The sequence below is a fragment of the Neomonachus schauinslandi genome, chromosome 14 (genome assembly GCF_002201575.2).
Source record: "Neomonachus schauinslandi chromosome 14, ASM220157v2, whole genome shotgun sequence".
Lineage (NCBI taxonomy): Eukaryota > Metazoa > Chordata > Mammalia > Carnivora > Phocidae > Neomonachus > Neomonachus schauinslandi.
Window position 1 is genome coordinate 19,805,835 of NC_058416.1, and position 16,571 is coordinate 19,822,405.

At 38.8% G+C, this 16,571-nt stretch overlaps 1 protein-coding gene across 3 annotated transcripts in view; it reads left to right on the forward strand.

Moving 5' to 3' along the window:
• TCF4 (transcription factor 4) overlaps positions 1 to 16,571 on the forward strand; it is a 353,017-nt gene that overhangs the window by 305,940 nt on the left and 30,506 nt on the right. For all 3 annotated transcript variants that reach the window (XM_044921066.1, XM_044921065.1, XM_021686140.2), the window contains 4 exons: positions 7,180 to 7,247; positions 8,391 to 8,469; positions 11,423 to 11,499; positions 14,236 to 14,439. In XM_044921066.1, the coding sequence (XP_044777001.1) occupies positions 7,180 to 7,247; positions 8,391 to 8,469; positions 11,423 to 11,499; positions 14,236 to 14,439 (428 nt within the window). The remainder of the gene's footprint in view (positions 1 to 7,179; positions 7,248 to 8,390; positions 8,470 to 11,422; positions 11,500 to 14,235; positions 14,440 to 16,571) is intronic.

The following is a 16,571-nucleotide window of genomic DNA, read 5'->3' on the forward strand; positions in this document are numbered from 1 at the left end:
GGCTGGGGATTCTTTCTGAATTGGCCTTTAACAACTTTGCCATTCAGAGGAATCGCACAGCCTGGACGTTCCAAGGTCTTATTAAAACCTCAGACTTCACTGGTCGCCACTAATCTGGGCCTAGCTCAAACTCACACGTTGCTTGCCCTCAAGATCTCTTCCAGTGGGTCCCTGATGAGAACATTAACCGTATGCTTTAGAGAGAAGAATATGTGACAGAATAATCCTACTGTTTATTCCCCTTAGCTCTCTGCAGTTTTTCATTTTCTGTAGAGAGTCCACAGGAGTTGGGAAAGTGGTATGAATCACTTATGTGGGAGAGTTTTTGATGAAAAGGAAGAGATGTGCTTTGAAATGTTGTAAATATAATTCTGCCTAAATAATACACTCCCTGCTTATTCAATAATATATTTCACACTTGAGATGAGCCACCTCACAGCCCTTCACTATTATGTCTCACTAAGAAGCAAATTTACAAGAGTTTCCATTTTCATAACTTTTCATAACAAAGCTTCTACAAATGTGTTGCATCAGTTTGATGCATTGGAGAGGAATGGACAGAGGTCACATGGGGAAGTTGGGTTAGCTATCAATGCAGTTTTGGCAGATTTGAAAAACAAGAAGAAAGAAAGAAGTGCAGAACTGAAAGGGTGAGAAAAGCATATTTCACTTCAGTGTGGTTTGACAAATGGAAAGCCCCTTTCTGCAGTCATGAGGTCTCGTTATAAAGAAGGATGACTGGTCATTCATCCTCTTACACGGCAGATTTCCTGTCTACTTGTGGTTTGAGTAATTTTCTTTTTTAGGAAGGTATAAAGGTGGAGCAAAAGCTTGAGTTGAGGAAAACATACTTGGGCATTGTTTGAAAAAATGTTGTGTTGAATGATGTACAAAACAGTCTTTCTGGGAGAGAGGCACCACAACTTGGGAAAAAAGAGATATTTTGAGATGGAATAATCATTCTCCATGAGCTGTGGTCAGCATGGCCACAAACCCCAGTGGGCCTAAGATTTGCTTTATTTAAGATGGTTGACTCATCATTACCCTGTGGATGAACAGGAATGTCTGCTGTCCTTCTTCACTGGGTCTGGGCAGCTATGGAGTAATAGATGACTTCTGCCTACTAACAGGCTCAACCACACAGGAAAGATGGAGTGAACTTGTTATACAGACCACAGGGCCCTGTTGAAGTGGAGGGAGGGTCTCAACAATAATAAAAGAGCCATAATTTTAAAGGGCAAAGTCTGAGATTTCTGGAACCCAGAAAAAGGTTTTTAAGAATAACTTTATTACATAAATTATTCCATAATCATGGGTATACTTGTCAAAATCTATTAGCAGAATGTGAGAAAGCTTTATAATCTTCTCAGGAAATAAGGAGAGAGGGTAATTCAGCTTTTTGGAGGAACAGACCATTATTAACTTGCATAAATGCAATTATTACTTTAGGATTATGTTAAGGGAGAACATTCTAGAATGCAATTCCTTACGTTAAAATACAGAGGAAAATTTAAATATGCTAATAAGCCTTGGTATTGCAGGGTGTCGAGTGGCTCGTGTTTCTTCCCGCTTTAATTTTCCTAGGCTTTGGATTGATTTTCAGAGTGTGGTAGAAGTCAGGGATGGCAGCACGTCTGTGTAACAAGGAGAGAAGATTTCTCTTCTGATGTTAGTGATATTTCCCTAACAAACAGTATGGATTAATATGATACATCTGTAGACTTTTGAAAGTATTTGGCATATACTCACTCATTCTGAAATGCAGGAAATAAAGAAATATTACATTGCCTATATCTCAAAGAACAAACAGAGCTAATTAAATAATTGGTAAATAGAGAACACATAGCCTAACACATGTTTGAGATTACACACATGATTCCATAGAAAATGACTATAAGCACTGCTAATGCCGTAAGAATGGGATTCAAGCACTAACACATGGACATCACATTTTTCAAGTTTTCTTGGTGAAAAAGCGCAAGGCAATGCAATCTCTTCGTAAATGGCGTTGATGTCTTAGGAAGCTGCTTTTTTTTTTTTCAGTTCAGAAGGAGATCATTGCCCCGCTTCTGAGTTTCATGTTATAATGTGTCCTCCCGGCCATCAGTGAATGTCCTGAACTGATCATAGACCAACAAAATGCATGTGGAGTGAGAGGCAAGCGTAGCACCGTCAGAAGGTGACCCCCTGGAATCACGCCCCCTTGTCCCCCATTCTGTCCTCTGCGTTTCAAAGATGGCAGACGCTCACCGAAGCTTGCGATGGCTTGTGTGACTTGGTGGGGTGATCACGGTTTCTCGTTTTGTTTTGTTGGCTCTTGCCCTTTACTGCCCAATATCATTTTTTTGAGAAATAAATGCTTAAGAAGGACAGCACACCCCAATTATCGTAACAGGATTTTTTTTTTTTTAATGACACATTAATCCGTGGATTTTCAAGAGAATTATCACTTATTTTACTTGGGGCATGGAGTCCACTATTTTCCTCTGAAGCCTTGTCAGCAAACTCTGGAGGTTACATTTGATGTTTCTGAATTGGAAGGGTCTATGAAGCTCCCTGGAATTACAGGAATATAATGCATGGGACACAGCATGGATTCTTACTAGTTCAGCTGGTAGAGTACCCAGTTAAAGAGAAGAGCTAAATCCAGAGTTACCACCATCAGAGCTTGTTAACTATATTCCTAAAATCCTTCCAGGGCAGTGCGGCTGGATGTACGTGGCCAAGTGTTTAGATGCCAACCTATAGAGGATAGAAATGTCTAGAGGATAGGGGCGCCTGGGTGGCTCAGTTGGTTAAGTGACTGCCTTCGGCTCAGGTCATGATCCTGGAGTCCTGGGATCGAGTCCCGCATCGGGCTCCCTGCTCGTCAGGGAGTCTGCTTCTCCCTCTGACCCTCCTCCCTCTCATGCTCTCTGTCTCTCATTCTCTCTCTCTCAAATAAATAAATAAAATCTTTAAAAAAAAAAAAAGAAATGTCTAGAGGATAGCAGCCACATATATTTTGCTATCTACATATTTCCTTCTTACCCACAATGTCCAATCCCTTCTTGACCAAAAAGCTTGAGAGCACCGCCTAGCCTAACGGTCCCCTGAGGTTACTCAATGACAGGAGTGCTCCAGTACCCCACTGGGGGATACCATGTGTATACCTTCCCAGGGTGTGACCCCTGCTTGTTTGGGACTCCACACCCTCCCTTCCCCTCGGAGGGAATTGGGCATAAAACTAACATAACGGTTATAATAACTGTTATTGTTCCATTAGTCTTTAACTGGCCTGCTTTCTAATGCATGGTACTACCCATGTTTTTAAACCTCAAACCAAACAGTGTTGAAGGAACAGACTGCCATGATTGATTTAATGCAACATATGCTAAGGATTACCCTGGAATATCTATCTGGTTCCTGAATTAATCTGGCTTACAACTTTCACTTCTAATGACATGTTTGTATGACATGATGCATTTTAGTATGTGGCTTTTCTAGTAGAAACATTATGTCCATTTCCCCTTGAGGACTTGGTTTCACAGTAATTTTATTATTAGAATAGTCACATAATATTCACTTTGTCTTTTGTAAGAATCTTGAGCCTTCAAATACAGTTGGGTGATGAACAGGCACAGAGCATAAGAGTAATATGGATTTTATCCAGCAGTGACATGGCATCTTAGTTACAAAGACCACCAACGGAGAACAATAAACTAGTTTGATTTAAGTCTTCTCGTCCATTTCCTGCACATGGTCCTGGGGCCCAACTCCCCCCTTGAATTTCTAGGAATCCCTCCTGCTAAAAATTAGTGCATTGTGGCCTATATTTGGGTCTTTATTCTAAAATCGTGTGTAGTAGGAATGCTGGAGATACTCCTTCTTTTGTCATCTTTATAGAGATGAACTCATGGCTTATTTTGGAAGCATTATGCTGCTTCTAATTGTTTAATCACATGAAGGTCACTTGGACATAGTTCAAAAAACCCTAAATTTTAAAGCAGTCATCATCTTTCGGATAAATTCACTATGAATTATACTACTTATTCCTTTTAGATCTTCACAGTGTTCCCAGCCTGAGGTTATGGGTGTGCAATAAAGGGATAACACATTTTCCAAATTCTGACTTTCAGTAGCCGGTCCCCAGACACCGCTCATTCTGATGTTGCGATTAGGGTGTGTTCTAATAGGAATTGCTGTTTTCACAAAGCTGAGATTGAGACCGAGGGTGGTCCCACATGAAACCGAAGATACCAGACCCTTCTTTCTGCTCTATCTTCTAGCCAGCAACAGCACCTGTGTTCAAGCCATCTGAATAATGCTTAGGGGGCTGGCAGTCTCGAATCCTCCTACAAAATTGCAGTTCCTTTTAATAACTTCTCATCTTGTATTCATATTTACCTTACCACTTTAGAGACTGATTTGTTTGTTTTTTTTTTTTTTTCCTTGAGCAACAGAAATTGAATAGAGCTAAAATAACAAGAAATCAATCCTGTCTTTACGTAGTAGGGGCAGTATTTTTATTTCTCTTCCTATTATATGAGCATTTTGGCAATTTCTAATAATACGAGTTGACAAAAACTTGGGCCTAGAACAGGAATCGAGCCTGTTGCATGAAAGCCACAACGTGGACCTGATGAGCACAAAGTTTGATTAGAAGTGTGTTTGGCCATCCACGACCCATTACTACTCAGTATAAAAAAGAGGATGCCACTTGAGAATTTAAATTCACTTTCTGATTACGTATGCCTTTGGACAAAGCAGTCACACAAATAAAAAGAGAAATCTTTAAGAGAAGGACCCGTGTAGCCTAACATGTTCAGGGGCTCGGAAATGTGTCTTCTCCCACATTTCCTGGAACAGAACAAAAGGCATTCCAAGTGAAAGGGCAGATTGGCCCCAGTACGCGGCTTTGAAATTTAAGCCCCTGGGTTTGGCCCTCCAGCTGCTGCAAGGTGGAATGGCTTCATGGGAAAAAATAGTCTGTTCTTATCAGTAGCTTCCATGAGTAGCCTTTGGAGTTTTCTGAAACATTCTCATGACCACATGAGGTAAGAAGTTGATTCTAGTTTTTATTCTACTTCCTGAGTCCTAAAAGAGGCACAAATAGAAAGTTTAGTTGGAAAGGTGTAGTACAAAAGTAATCTTAATGATCTTATCTTGTCTCTTCTCAAGTATGATTTTATGCTGTATATATATCATTTATTTTTTAAATTTCCCTAAAATATTTCTGTTGGTTTTCATGAAAATATATTTTGAAAAATTTATCACCCTCATGTTAAAGTTGTTCAAAGGAAGGTTTAGTCTTTTGAAAGCTACTACTGTAACAAATTTTATCTGTAATTGAAACAACCTCTTGTCTTTTTTGGTGATTTAGGTTTTTTTGTTAGGTAATATAATTTTTTTTTCCGGTGTGGCTCTGGAATTCCATTTCACAAAGATCTGTTTTCTAATCAAGCAGATCTCAAATTTGTTTGACTGATAAATCTAATTTTTAGGTATCTGATAATATTGCTTCTAGGAAAAAAAAAAGTATCTAATTGCCCCCAAATACAATCGTAGTACATGCTGAAAAAATGTTAGTGCTCTCTGTGCTTTCAAAATCTTTATTATTTTCTCTTTAGAATTGTCTTTCATTTTTAGGAACTCCTCACTGCAGAAATTTTCATTTTCACATGAGATTTAATTTCAGTTATCTCTTATATTTAAGTATTTTTAATATTATTGGCATCTGGGAGCTCCTTCCACTAGCTCAATTGTATGTCTGACCCTCATTTCAAAGGTGCACTTATACTTATAATCCTTAGCACTAATAACCAATATAGTTTTAATATTATGAACTTGTGATATAAAAAAGGGTGGTTTTGTCAGAGAGTGGTTGCGTTCCTTTTATTGCATACCAGTTTTCTTTCAGTTTTAGTAATTAACAAATGAATATGGGTATGGGTTTTGTTAAACAAATAAAGCACACCTCAGAAGATTATTGACTGACATACCCAACATATAACTATATAAAAATAGCAAGCATAATTTAACTATGCTAAGCAGAGGTCAGGAGAATGAAATTACAACCTAGAGAAGCAGAGAATTCAACCACTTGAGATCTGACCCCACTACTCCATTTTACAGATCTGGAAGCAGATGACACATTTGTCAGCAAGTGCGCTTTCTTGGGTCAAAGAGAGGGCTGGGAATTTTTTTTTTATTTAATTATGTCATGTGCAATGAAGTTCTGCTTGGATTAATCAGTTGATTTGAGATTTCCTTTTCTTATTTCACAAAATAGTGAAAGACGGCTCCTTGAAGTTTAATAGGTTTTATTTAAATACTGTGTTTATTTGCTAATGTTCGGACCTTAATAAATGTCACATGCCCAGTGTTCTAAGTGTTGTACTAATACTGTTCAGTAGAGCTGATACTTTGACTTCTGTGCCAGAATCTACATCTTTTTCACAACAGTCCTTGGGTTCAACTATTTTGTAGTCAAAAATACCAGTGTTTAAGATGACAGAGATAACTTTGTGAATATGTAGACTTATTTTATCTCCGGAATTTGAGACCATCCTGATTTTTCGTAGCGTCACAGTTCAGTTTGTTTGTTTGTTTGTTTGTTTTAATGTAAACACAGACTGGAGTATGTGGAGAATACGTGTTACTTAAAATATTAAAAATATTTTCTCTCCTAAGAAGCCAGACCCGTTATAGACTTTCTGTTTTATTTTTGCTGAAAGGAGCACCTCGTTTTGCTGTGTATCAAATCTTTTAAAAACTGGAAAGCAGGCGTAAATTACTTGTGAAGACAATTCAACTGACTCTATGAAATAGCGAGAAAAGGCACACTTTGAGGATTTCAGAGATCTGAACATACTGCTTACCGCTTAGCAATGAACCTCATGTGCTCGCATGCTTGCTACCATTCCCCACTAACTACTCCTGAGCAACAAGGGGCCAAGTGATAACAACTGAAACACTTCATCTTTAAACCAAGGTGTCAGGTTTATATTTTATCTGTAAAAAAAGTAACATGAATATATTTGACATCTACCTCAGCAAACAAATTAATGCTAATTAAAGATTAATGTGTTGTAATTAGCATTAAAAATGCAATTAAATTGTGAGTAAATGGACCAGGAATAGAAAATTGTTAGACGGCTCACCGCCTGGTTTTTCAGATTCTGCCTTTTGTTTTTGCAGCAAATAGAGGAAGCGGGGCCGCCGGCAGCTCCCAGACTGGAGATGCTCTGGGGAAAGCACTTGCTTCGGTGAGGAAATATTGACTTTGGACTTCATATGTACCATTGTGGAAGGGTGAACTTTAATCAGAAGTGGACATTTGGAATTGTAGAAAATGAATGGCAAATAGCTTTGATTTCTGGAAATGCTAGCTTTCTTGTAGAATGATGATTGGAAAATTTGAGGAGAGATCTCTGAAGCTTCCAGGGAATGGCTGACCCTTCCAGCTTGTCTCCTCACAGTGGTGCCAAGCAGTCCTCAATTATGGATTTGTGGATATTCTCAAGGCCTTTTGGTATATAGATCTTCTATCTTGATTTCTTATTTTTCTCTAAATTCATATGGTGCTCATTGACCATCTAAGACTGACTTGGCATGGGGCAATTCTAAAACACTTTGGGAAAGGCACTTAAAAAAAAAAATGACCATAACTGAGGTCCGTGAGAAATTGTCACCTAATTGGCACCTGGGGACTCAGCTTCTTTGCCTCGCCTGTCCACCTCCAGGAGGCTGGAATTGAACATTTCTTGCATGTTCACTACTGACAAAGTAGTACACCTCATTTGTGTGAGGCCGTGTGCCTGGTATTGTCTTCAAAATCTACACGTGGTTGTTTGCAAATGTAAGTGGGGATTTGTTGCTCTAACATTTTGTCTCTTTGGTTGGTTTTTCCTTACCATTGGGAGCATCAAGTAAGTTTAATTTAACGTTGTGACCTAAGTGGAAGTTTATACTTCATCTGGCCATTCTTAAGCCTTGGCATTAAATGCCTCAATCATGGCGGAGAAGGAGTTGGACAAAAAGCATAGAGATGATGCTGTCTAATCTGTTTGATGGAGGAAGAAATGGGGGCTTGGGGTGTTCATTTGGCTTGCTCATGGCCACGGAGCCATGGTAGGGCGTGGGAGGGAAAGGATTAGAAGCGCAGTCTGTTGACCCTGGTCCAATACTGTCCCCACCATCTTACATGAGCTCATAATTCTTGGTTTGAAAAATTAAAATAAGTGTTAAATCTTTCATTTTACAATATTGGTACTAGAGTCAATTGCTACATGTATTTTATGACTCGTAATTTTTAGGTGAATTGCAACAACACTTTGTCATTTAAAGAAATGTTGATTCTTTATTCCTAATAAATGAGGGTGTTTTTTTTTCTCCCCCACTGTTTTAAGATCTATTCTCCAGATCACACTAACAACAGCTTTTCATCAAACCCTTCAACTCCTGTTGGCTCTCCTCCTTCTCTCTCAGGTACTGTACCTAAATTCAATCCCATCATGGTACCGGTGTATGAAAACAATTTCCCTCTTGTAATTCCTGGTGCGGCAGGTGGAAGCTCCTTCCCTCCAAAAGCTCAAAACAGAACATTTCCAAACAGAAAAATGGAAAGGTCTGTCTTTTCCACTGCCATATGAAAGTACAGCCATTCACATCCAAAATTTTTCTCAAAAATTAGATGTTTTTAGAATACTTAGGCATGTGGAAAACTTCTTAAACTTTTCTTAGCTTTGTAGAAGATATTCAACAGAATAATAGACTCTAAGAGACATCTCAGGGGGTGCCTGGGTGGCTCAGTCATTAAGCGTCTGCCTTCGGCTCAGGTCATGGTCCCAGGGTCCTGGGATCGGGCCCCGCATCGGGCTCCCTGCTTGGCAGGAAGCCTGCTTCTCCCTCTCCCACTCCCCCTGCTTGTGTTCCCACTCTCGCTGTGTCTCTCTCTGTCAAATAAATAAATAAAATCTTAAAAAAAAAAAAAGACATCTCAGGTGAGAAAACCCAGTTTAATATAGTCAGGAATATGAATATAGATTATATCGTCATCAAATACAGACTGTTCAAAAGGATCATTTTCCACAGAAATTTTAGACTTTCCACGTGTCCTTTTTAAAGTCCACCTCACTGGCGTGATTGAGGAAAACTCTAATTTTGTAAATAGAGAAGTAACTGTGTGGAGCAAAATGGGATGTTTGCCTTTAAAAAACAACAAATTAGCATGACCTATGGCTTCAAATAATAAAATTATAAGTTGTTGAATTATTTTAGTAAAGCGTTTCACTTTTCAGAGGTCCATTTAAGAGGCTCATTGCCCTTTTAGTATAAATGCTTCCAGAAGGCCCTATCTGGTGCATGTCTCTGTTCTTGGGAGGGAGGACAGGTGGCTTCTAAAAAAGAAACTGAATCGCATCTGTACCTGATTGAAACTTGACCTTACTGTAATTTATAGTGGAGTCACTTGCCTAAATGCTCCCTCCTCGATCCCTGTTATTCCCTGCAAGCAGCACTCACAGGGCATCATAAACTGGATTCCCGGTGGAGAGTGGGAGGTTTCAGACTGCACAAAGCTTTCAGAGGTGATGGCCATGGCTTAGGTGGGACTGAATATCAGCCTTTTCCAAAACTCCGTTGACATGGTTGAGGGGGGGGTGTCACCAAATGGAGAAGGGTGGCTGGACCTTTAAGTCCACATGTCCCAATGGACAGAATTGAAACTGAAAGGACATAGACATGATATTAAGAAGATAATGGAACAGTGTTAAACATTCCCCGTGACAGAAAAGGAAGGGAAAGTCCAGAAGTGTTATCCACTCCTGAGTCAGTATTCTACTGATAGGCTCTGGGACATGATCACCAGTGTCAATGTCCAGAGCCAGAGAGAGCCCAGTGAGGCAGGGGGTGAGGGAGTCTGAGCAGGGAGAACTCCAAGTTCCCCATTTCAAACAAAGCATCTCTAATTTCATCTATTTTATCGCTTGGGGGAAAAAAATCTCGGGTCTAATAAAGTTTGAGAACAATGATTTTGGTCTGGTGCTCTGATGTTACAGATGAGCGTACTAAGGCCCGGAAAGGGTACGTGACTTGCTGAGGTGGCGTGAGCATCAGTACCAGCGCTCTGGCGAGAATCCGGTGCTCACCATCTTACCGCTCCATTTCTAGGTTAATGATAGGAATGTTAGGATGCACAAATCATTCCAGAAAACGCCACAAACACCCAAAACCTGAACAGCATCGTCTGGGTGGGAGACACAGAAACAAGGCCAATTTGGGGGTCCAGCTAATGCACCATGAAAGACCCCATATTAGGAAGAGAGAACTTTACAAAGATGTAAACATGGGGATAAATTGCTATTTTCACACTGAAAGTAGCTGGCTCTGTCCATATTCGGTCACTACAAGTAATTGAACAAAATATCCTACTTTTATGTAGCATAAAAATACACATCCATGCACACCCAGAAATGACAGGAAGAAGGGATTTTTTTAAATGCTAACCATGTCAGGGCATGAGATTACAATGAGGTCACAGATATTTTTTTCCTTTCTTGAATTATTTCTTAGTTTCCACACAGAGTATGCATTACTTTAAATTTAAAAGTGGTTTTTATTTTGTAGGTTAGACATGTAATATTTATTGTAGCAGGAATCAAGTTTAGTGGATCACAAAATAATTATTTTCTTCAGAAGAAACCACTTACTTATTACTGTTGTTATATTGAGTTTTTAAATTTCCGGTTTAGTGGAGCGCTGCCAACTAATCTTATTCCCTTAAAAAGTTTGGAAGGCTTATCCCTTTTTAAGGATCATTTTTAAAACAAGTAGCAATGATGTTTTTCATTGGTGAGAGAATTTTGGTTTCACAAACTGGCCTTGCATGAAGGTGTAACAAAATCCCCCTTTGCTTTCTTAAAAGTGCCTTGACTATGTAGTATCTCTTTTCTTCAGGAGGAACCCTTCCTTGGCTAAATTCAGAACCAATTAAATGTTCCCTTTTGAGGGGCGCCTAGGTGGCTCAGTCGTTAAGCGCCTGCCTTCGGCTCAGGTCATGATCCCAGGGTCCTGGGATCGAGCCCCGCATCGGGCTCCCTGCTCAGTGGGAGGCCTGCTTTTCCCTCTCCCACTCCCCCTGCTTGTGTTCCCTCTCTCACTGTGTCTCTGTCATATAAATAAGTAAAATCTTTAAAAAATAAATAAATAAAATAAATGTTCCCTTTTGGGAGGAAGCCTGAGAGAATTCCGAGTCTACATCAAGTTTGAAATTGAAAATGTTTTCCTTGTCCCAAAATTCTTGTATGGGAAGTTTACATATATTTATCTTAATTGTCCAAATGAAAATAAGCATTGCTATTTCTAAAAGAACTGTTTAAAATATCTGCGAGATGGTTTTCAGATTATATAGATCTCATTGCAATCTCCATTTTACTATCAGCAGGCACAGCTGTTTGGTCTAGAAATGGAGGACAGGCCTCATCATCTCCTAATTATGAAGGACCCTTACACTCCTTGGTAAGTCTCATCTGTTAATCTCTCCTCTAGCCATTTGGTGACCATGTTTCTCTTTTTGCATCTGGTTAACTCTCCAAGATTCTTATTTCACTAACAGAAACTTCAGATTTATGTTAAGCACACAAGTTTGGTTAGAGCCAGAGTTATTAGACTATTATTTATTCCTGTTTGTAGATTATAACCCAGATACTACTACAATGTAAGCCCCAGGGCTCCAAAAACCTAAGACCAGGTAAGAGATTAAAAATCTTGGAAAGATAGCAGCATCCGCTGCATCTTTGGGAAGGGTCCCTGTCAATGAGTTAATAATTTCCTGATATAATAGTGCTGGAGTTCCAGCCAAGCTGCATAGCTGGAATACTTGAAGATTCAATATACCTCTGCTTTACTTTTCAGAGTGGCAGGCTTAGAGGCGTTCTCCTCTTGACCTCTGAATAAGAAGCCTACTGTCTAGTTTCCTCATTCACTTTGGTTCTCCTAGAAATCTAGTAACATCATTAAATGTCTGTTCTTCCAGTGGCAAATAGCTGAAAATTTCCATGGGTATAATTAATATTACAAACACTCCCATGATGATTCGGTGTCTGACACTCTAGTCTTTGTCAATTCATGGTGGATGTGGCTGGAAATGTGCATGAAATCACACTGCTCTGGGCGGCCTTTGGTCAGTGTATGAATCAAATGGGGAGAAGTGGCAACAAGGAACTCTGAAATCCTTCAGGGGTGGGTTTCCCTCTTTTCCTCCCTATTTTGAGATAGAACATGGAAGAGGCATCAATTGATCCGTCTATCTAACTTAATGTCTTGTCAGCAGCTCAGAATTTCCTTTCTTCCCTTCTGGCTTACTGTTTGAATTAAGGAAAATCTAAAAATGGAAATATGAAGGTGGATTTCCCCCTTGGTTGTGGTCTTCCTTGCTGTAGTGTGGGATCATCCAGCTATGCATTTTAGCCACAAAAGGCAACCACAGGGTAAGACAAGGTATGCGCTACCTGCCTTGCCTACATTAATTAATTAATCTGCAGCCCACATCCAGATAATCCATAGTTGTTCTAAGTGTTTACCTGCATCAATTATTCTCTGGGATCCATCTATCAAAACTAGGTTATGTCCAACTGTAGAACCATAAAGACTCGGTTTATAGTTATGAACTATAGCTTTAGTTCTCTAAATACTCAACACTCACAAGGGGATTCGCAAGCAGAAACTGCTCTCTCCACCAGGAAGCTGTGAGCCAGAAAGGGAGATAGGCACACGTATTACTTCTTTTCAGTGCTCACATTCACACTTGGAAGTATATCTTATCGTTCCCATTTTTTATAAATTATGACGTATAGACTCAAAGAAGTTTAGTACCTTTTCAAAGATTTCATAAGAAGCAGCGAGGAATCTAGGGAAGGTCTCTTAACAACAAAGCCCACCAAATCAGAATGTTCTGTACCATAGACTAACTGTATTAGACATACATTCCTTCTGTCAGTACAGAATAATTAGAAATTGTTATTCTCATGCAGCAGAGCTGGTACATCTGGTTACACAGCCCATTGGAAATCACAGTAGGCTATAGCATGATCTAGTCCAAAGAGGCACTAGATTTGAAGTCCAAAGACTTAGATTCAATCCTAACTGTACCATTTCCTGGCATTGTGACACCAGGTAATTACTTAAGTTCTTTGAGCCTCATTTGCACGTCTATATGGAAGGGATATCATGTCTTCCCTGCTTGCCTTACACATGGAGAATGAAGATCCAGTGAAATGGTGTATTTTAAAATGCACACTAGAGAGTGGTGTGCAGATGTTTACTTGCTATCATTATTGATCATACTGCAAAAAGTGAATACACATCTACATGTCCTTTTTCTTCACCAAAAACTATAGTATAGACCTTATCTAGTTGCAGAAAACAGGATCCCAGTGGCGGGGATGAAAAAAAAAGGTCAGTTGGTTTTGAATTGTATAATTTAATTATATAAGGTAGTGAATTTTATACAGAGTAAGGGCTTTGAAGTCATTAGAAGCCCCTGGTGAACAGTTAATTCATGACTTTGTGATTCTTCAGTCTTGAAATCTCATACCACTTTGGTTGGCATAGTTTTTGTAATGTTTTTTTCTGTATCCGTTTTGAGTTCCCAGTCCCCTCTACACACAAGGACAAGCTGGTGATAATAGATAGAAGGCAAGAAACAATGGTAAAAATAGATAGTACTCAATAAGAAACTATAGTCTGCATGTATTTACCTGTCCTTGACTTGATACATAGCACTGTATCATATGCTACAGAAAAGATGAAGGAAATAGGCCTCCAAGAAGATAATGAAAATAATTTAATTGGGAAACTATAAATGCATCATCTTCCCATTGTTAGTTTTTTGAAAATTTTAATCAATATCCGCTAGAATGTTTCTTAAATTCTATAGATTTTTTTTTCTGAAGTAAATCTAAATTCTCTTTCAAGCTAGTTCAATACTGTATAGCATATGTACATTATAATGTCGAGAAGAATTACAAAATATACTTTGTTCATGAAAAATAACACTATGATATACCATTAACATTTTTCACTACTTTCTTGGGAAGGTCACTGTTTATTTTTATTATTGATTCAAGGAAATAAATTGTATTGGAAACATATATTCACAAACTCAAAGTATGATTTGTGCCAACTCAAGTTTTACTTCTGTAACCTATGCATGCATTTCAAACTAAATCAAATTTCACATTTATTAACCAACAGCAAAGCCGAATTGAAGATCGCTTAGAAAGACTGGATGATGCTATTCACGTTCTCCGGAATCATGCAGTGGGCCCATCCACAGCTATGCCTGGTGGTCATGGGGACATGCATGGAATCATTGGACCTTCTCATAATGGAGCAATGGGTGGTCTGGGCTCAGGGTATGGAACTGGTCTTCTTTCAGCCAACAGACATTCACTCATGGTAAGTGATGAAATTTGTAGACTCTTCAGTTACTGCATAGAATTAGAATTTCAAGTATAAATACCACTGCTGCTGTTTTTTTCTTTTTTAAACAGCTTTATTGAGATATATACTTCACTTACCTGCATTTCACCCATTTACAAGTTTACAATTCCTTGTGTTTGAGTATGTTCACAGTGTTATGCAATCATCACCACAGTCTAATTTTAGGACGTTTTAACCCCTGAAAAAAGGAGAGAAGTCCCCACGCCAGTAGCAGTTACACTCCATTTTTCCCTCTCCCTGGACCTTGGCAATGACTGTGTTCTGTCTCTATAATTTGCCTCTCTTAGATATTTCCTAACCCTGGAATCAGACAATATGTGATGGTCTTTTCTGACTAGCTGGCTTCTTTCGGTTAGTGGAATGTTCTCAGGGTTTATACATATTTCATCCTATATCAGATCATCATTCCTTTTTATTGCCAAACATAGGGATACATTATATTTATCCATTCACCAGGTGATGGATATTTGGGTTATTTCCACTCTTTGGCGATTATGAATAATGTTCCTGTGAACATTCACGTACTGGTTTTTGGGTGGACGTGTGTTTTCATTTCACTTGAGTATATACCCAGGAGGACATTGCTGGGTCATTACTGGTGTTTTAAATTCTTCATCTTAGTGACGTCATCTAGAGGACCCACCTTTTTTGTACATGTTACATTACTGGCATTTCAGATATGAGTAGGTTGAAAGTTTTTATTATTATCAAAGAATCCAAATCAATGTCTTTTGATTCTGAGTGTGGGAGGTAGAAATATGTGGTGTGTTTATCTGCCTAAATATATGGTGTGGGACTGTGTGATTTAAGGATACAGTAGTTTATCACTGCCAATTTATGAATAAGTATTTATTTAAATAATATTTAAGCAGATTTGTCCATATTACAACTGAAATTTCAATTGTGCCCATTGCTTTTGGAAATGATTTGGGAATGCATTCCCCTTTTTTGGTGATTATGAAAATTCAGATTTTTTTAAGATTTATTTATTGATTTGTGGGGAGGGGAGAGCATGAGTGTGTTGGGAGGGGCAGAGGGAGAGGGAGAGAGAAACCCTAGCAGGCTCCATGCTGAGTGCCGAGCCCGATGTGGGGCTTGATCTCAAGACCCTGAGATCATGCTCTGAGCCGAAACCAAGAGTCGGAGGCTTAATGGACTGTGCCACCCAAGTGCCCCAAAATTCAGAATCTTCCTAACAAAATGTTAAGTGATGACAGTAAGGTGACCAAATGGGTGGAGAATTTATTACTAATGATTCTGCGTATTCTGCTTATAAACACCTGCCTGATCAGAAACACTTTAGTGTCCTGTTTTGTACTCTGTAGGCTCTTAAAAAGTTGCTTGGATGAAGGCCTATCTTCTGTTACCAATATAGCATCTCTTGTTTACTGATGATTCCAAAAGGAGAATGCAGAATAGGCACAGGTTCTTCTGAGGCTTTTTAAGTTCTTGGTCAAGAGGATTCTTCTGTCCTCCTTTCACTTTCTCTTAATAAAAGACTGAGACTGAGAGGACCATCCTGAGCAGTGTATTATGGAAACCTGCAACCAATTTGAAGCCCAGAATACTGGTATATAAATAGAAGCAATGAACTCACTTCTAAAACGTGGAAAGATATTTCTGAATGCCAAAGCTAAATGTTTTTTTTTTCTTTTTTGCTTTTCCTTGACCTCTATCCTAAAAATTCATCATTGAGTAAAAATTGTTTGTCTATTCATGGCAGTTGCTAAGAGTTTACAAAAGGAAAATCTAGATGTTAATTTAGCTTGGCCTCAGGTAATGTGTTAAATACACTTGGGATGCATATAATATGAGGTTTTACTTTGTACAGCTCTTTTCTTTTTAAACTACAATGTTTAAACAATACTGCTTTTAATTAAGAAATCTGGCTTTATGAAAAGCCAGATCTGTGACTTATATAACCATTTCTCTATATCTGCTCTCAATCAAGAGAAAAATGGTTTAATTTCTGTAGCTGTGTTCATTTTGCATATGTTGAACGGGCACATTGCTTCAGAGACAGTTTTTTTTTTTTTCCATAAATATGTAAAGTTTGCTCTTGAATACCAGATGTAGGTTAAGTGGTT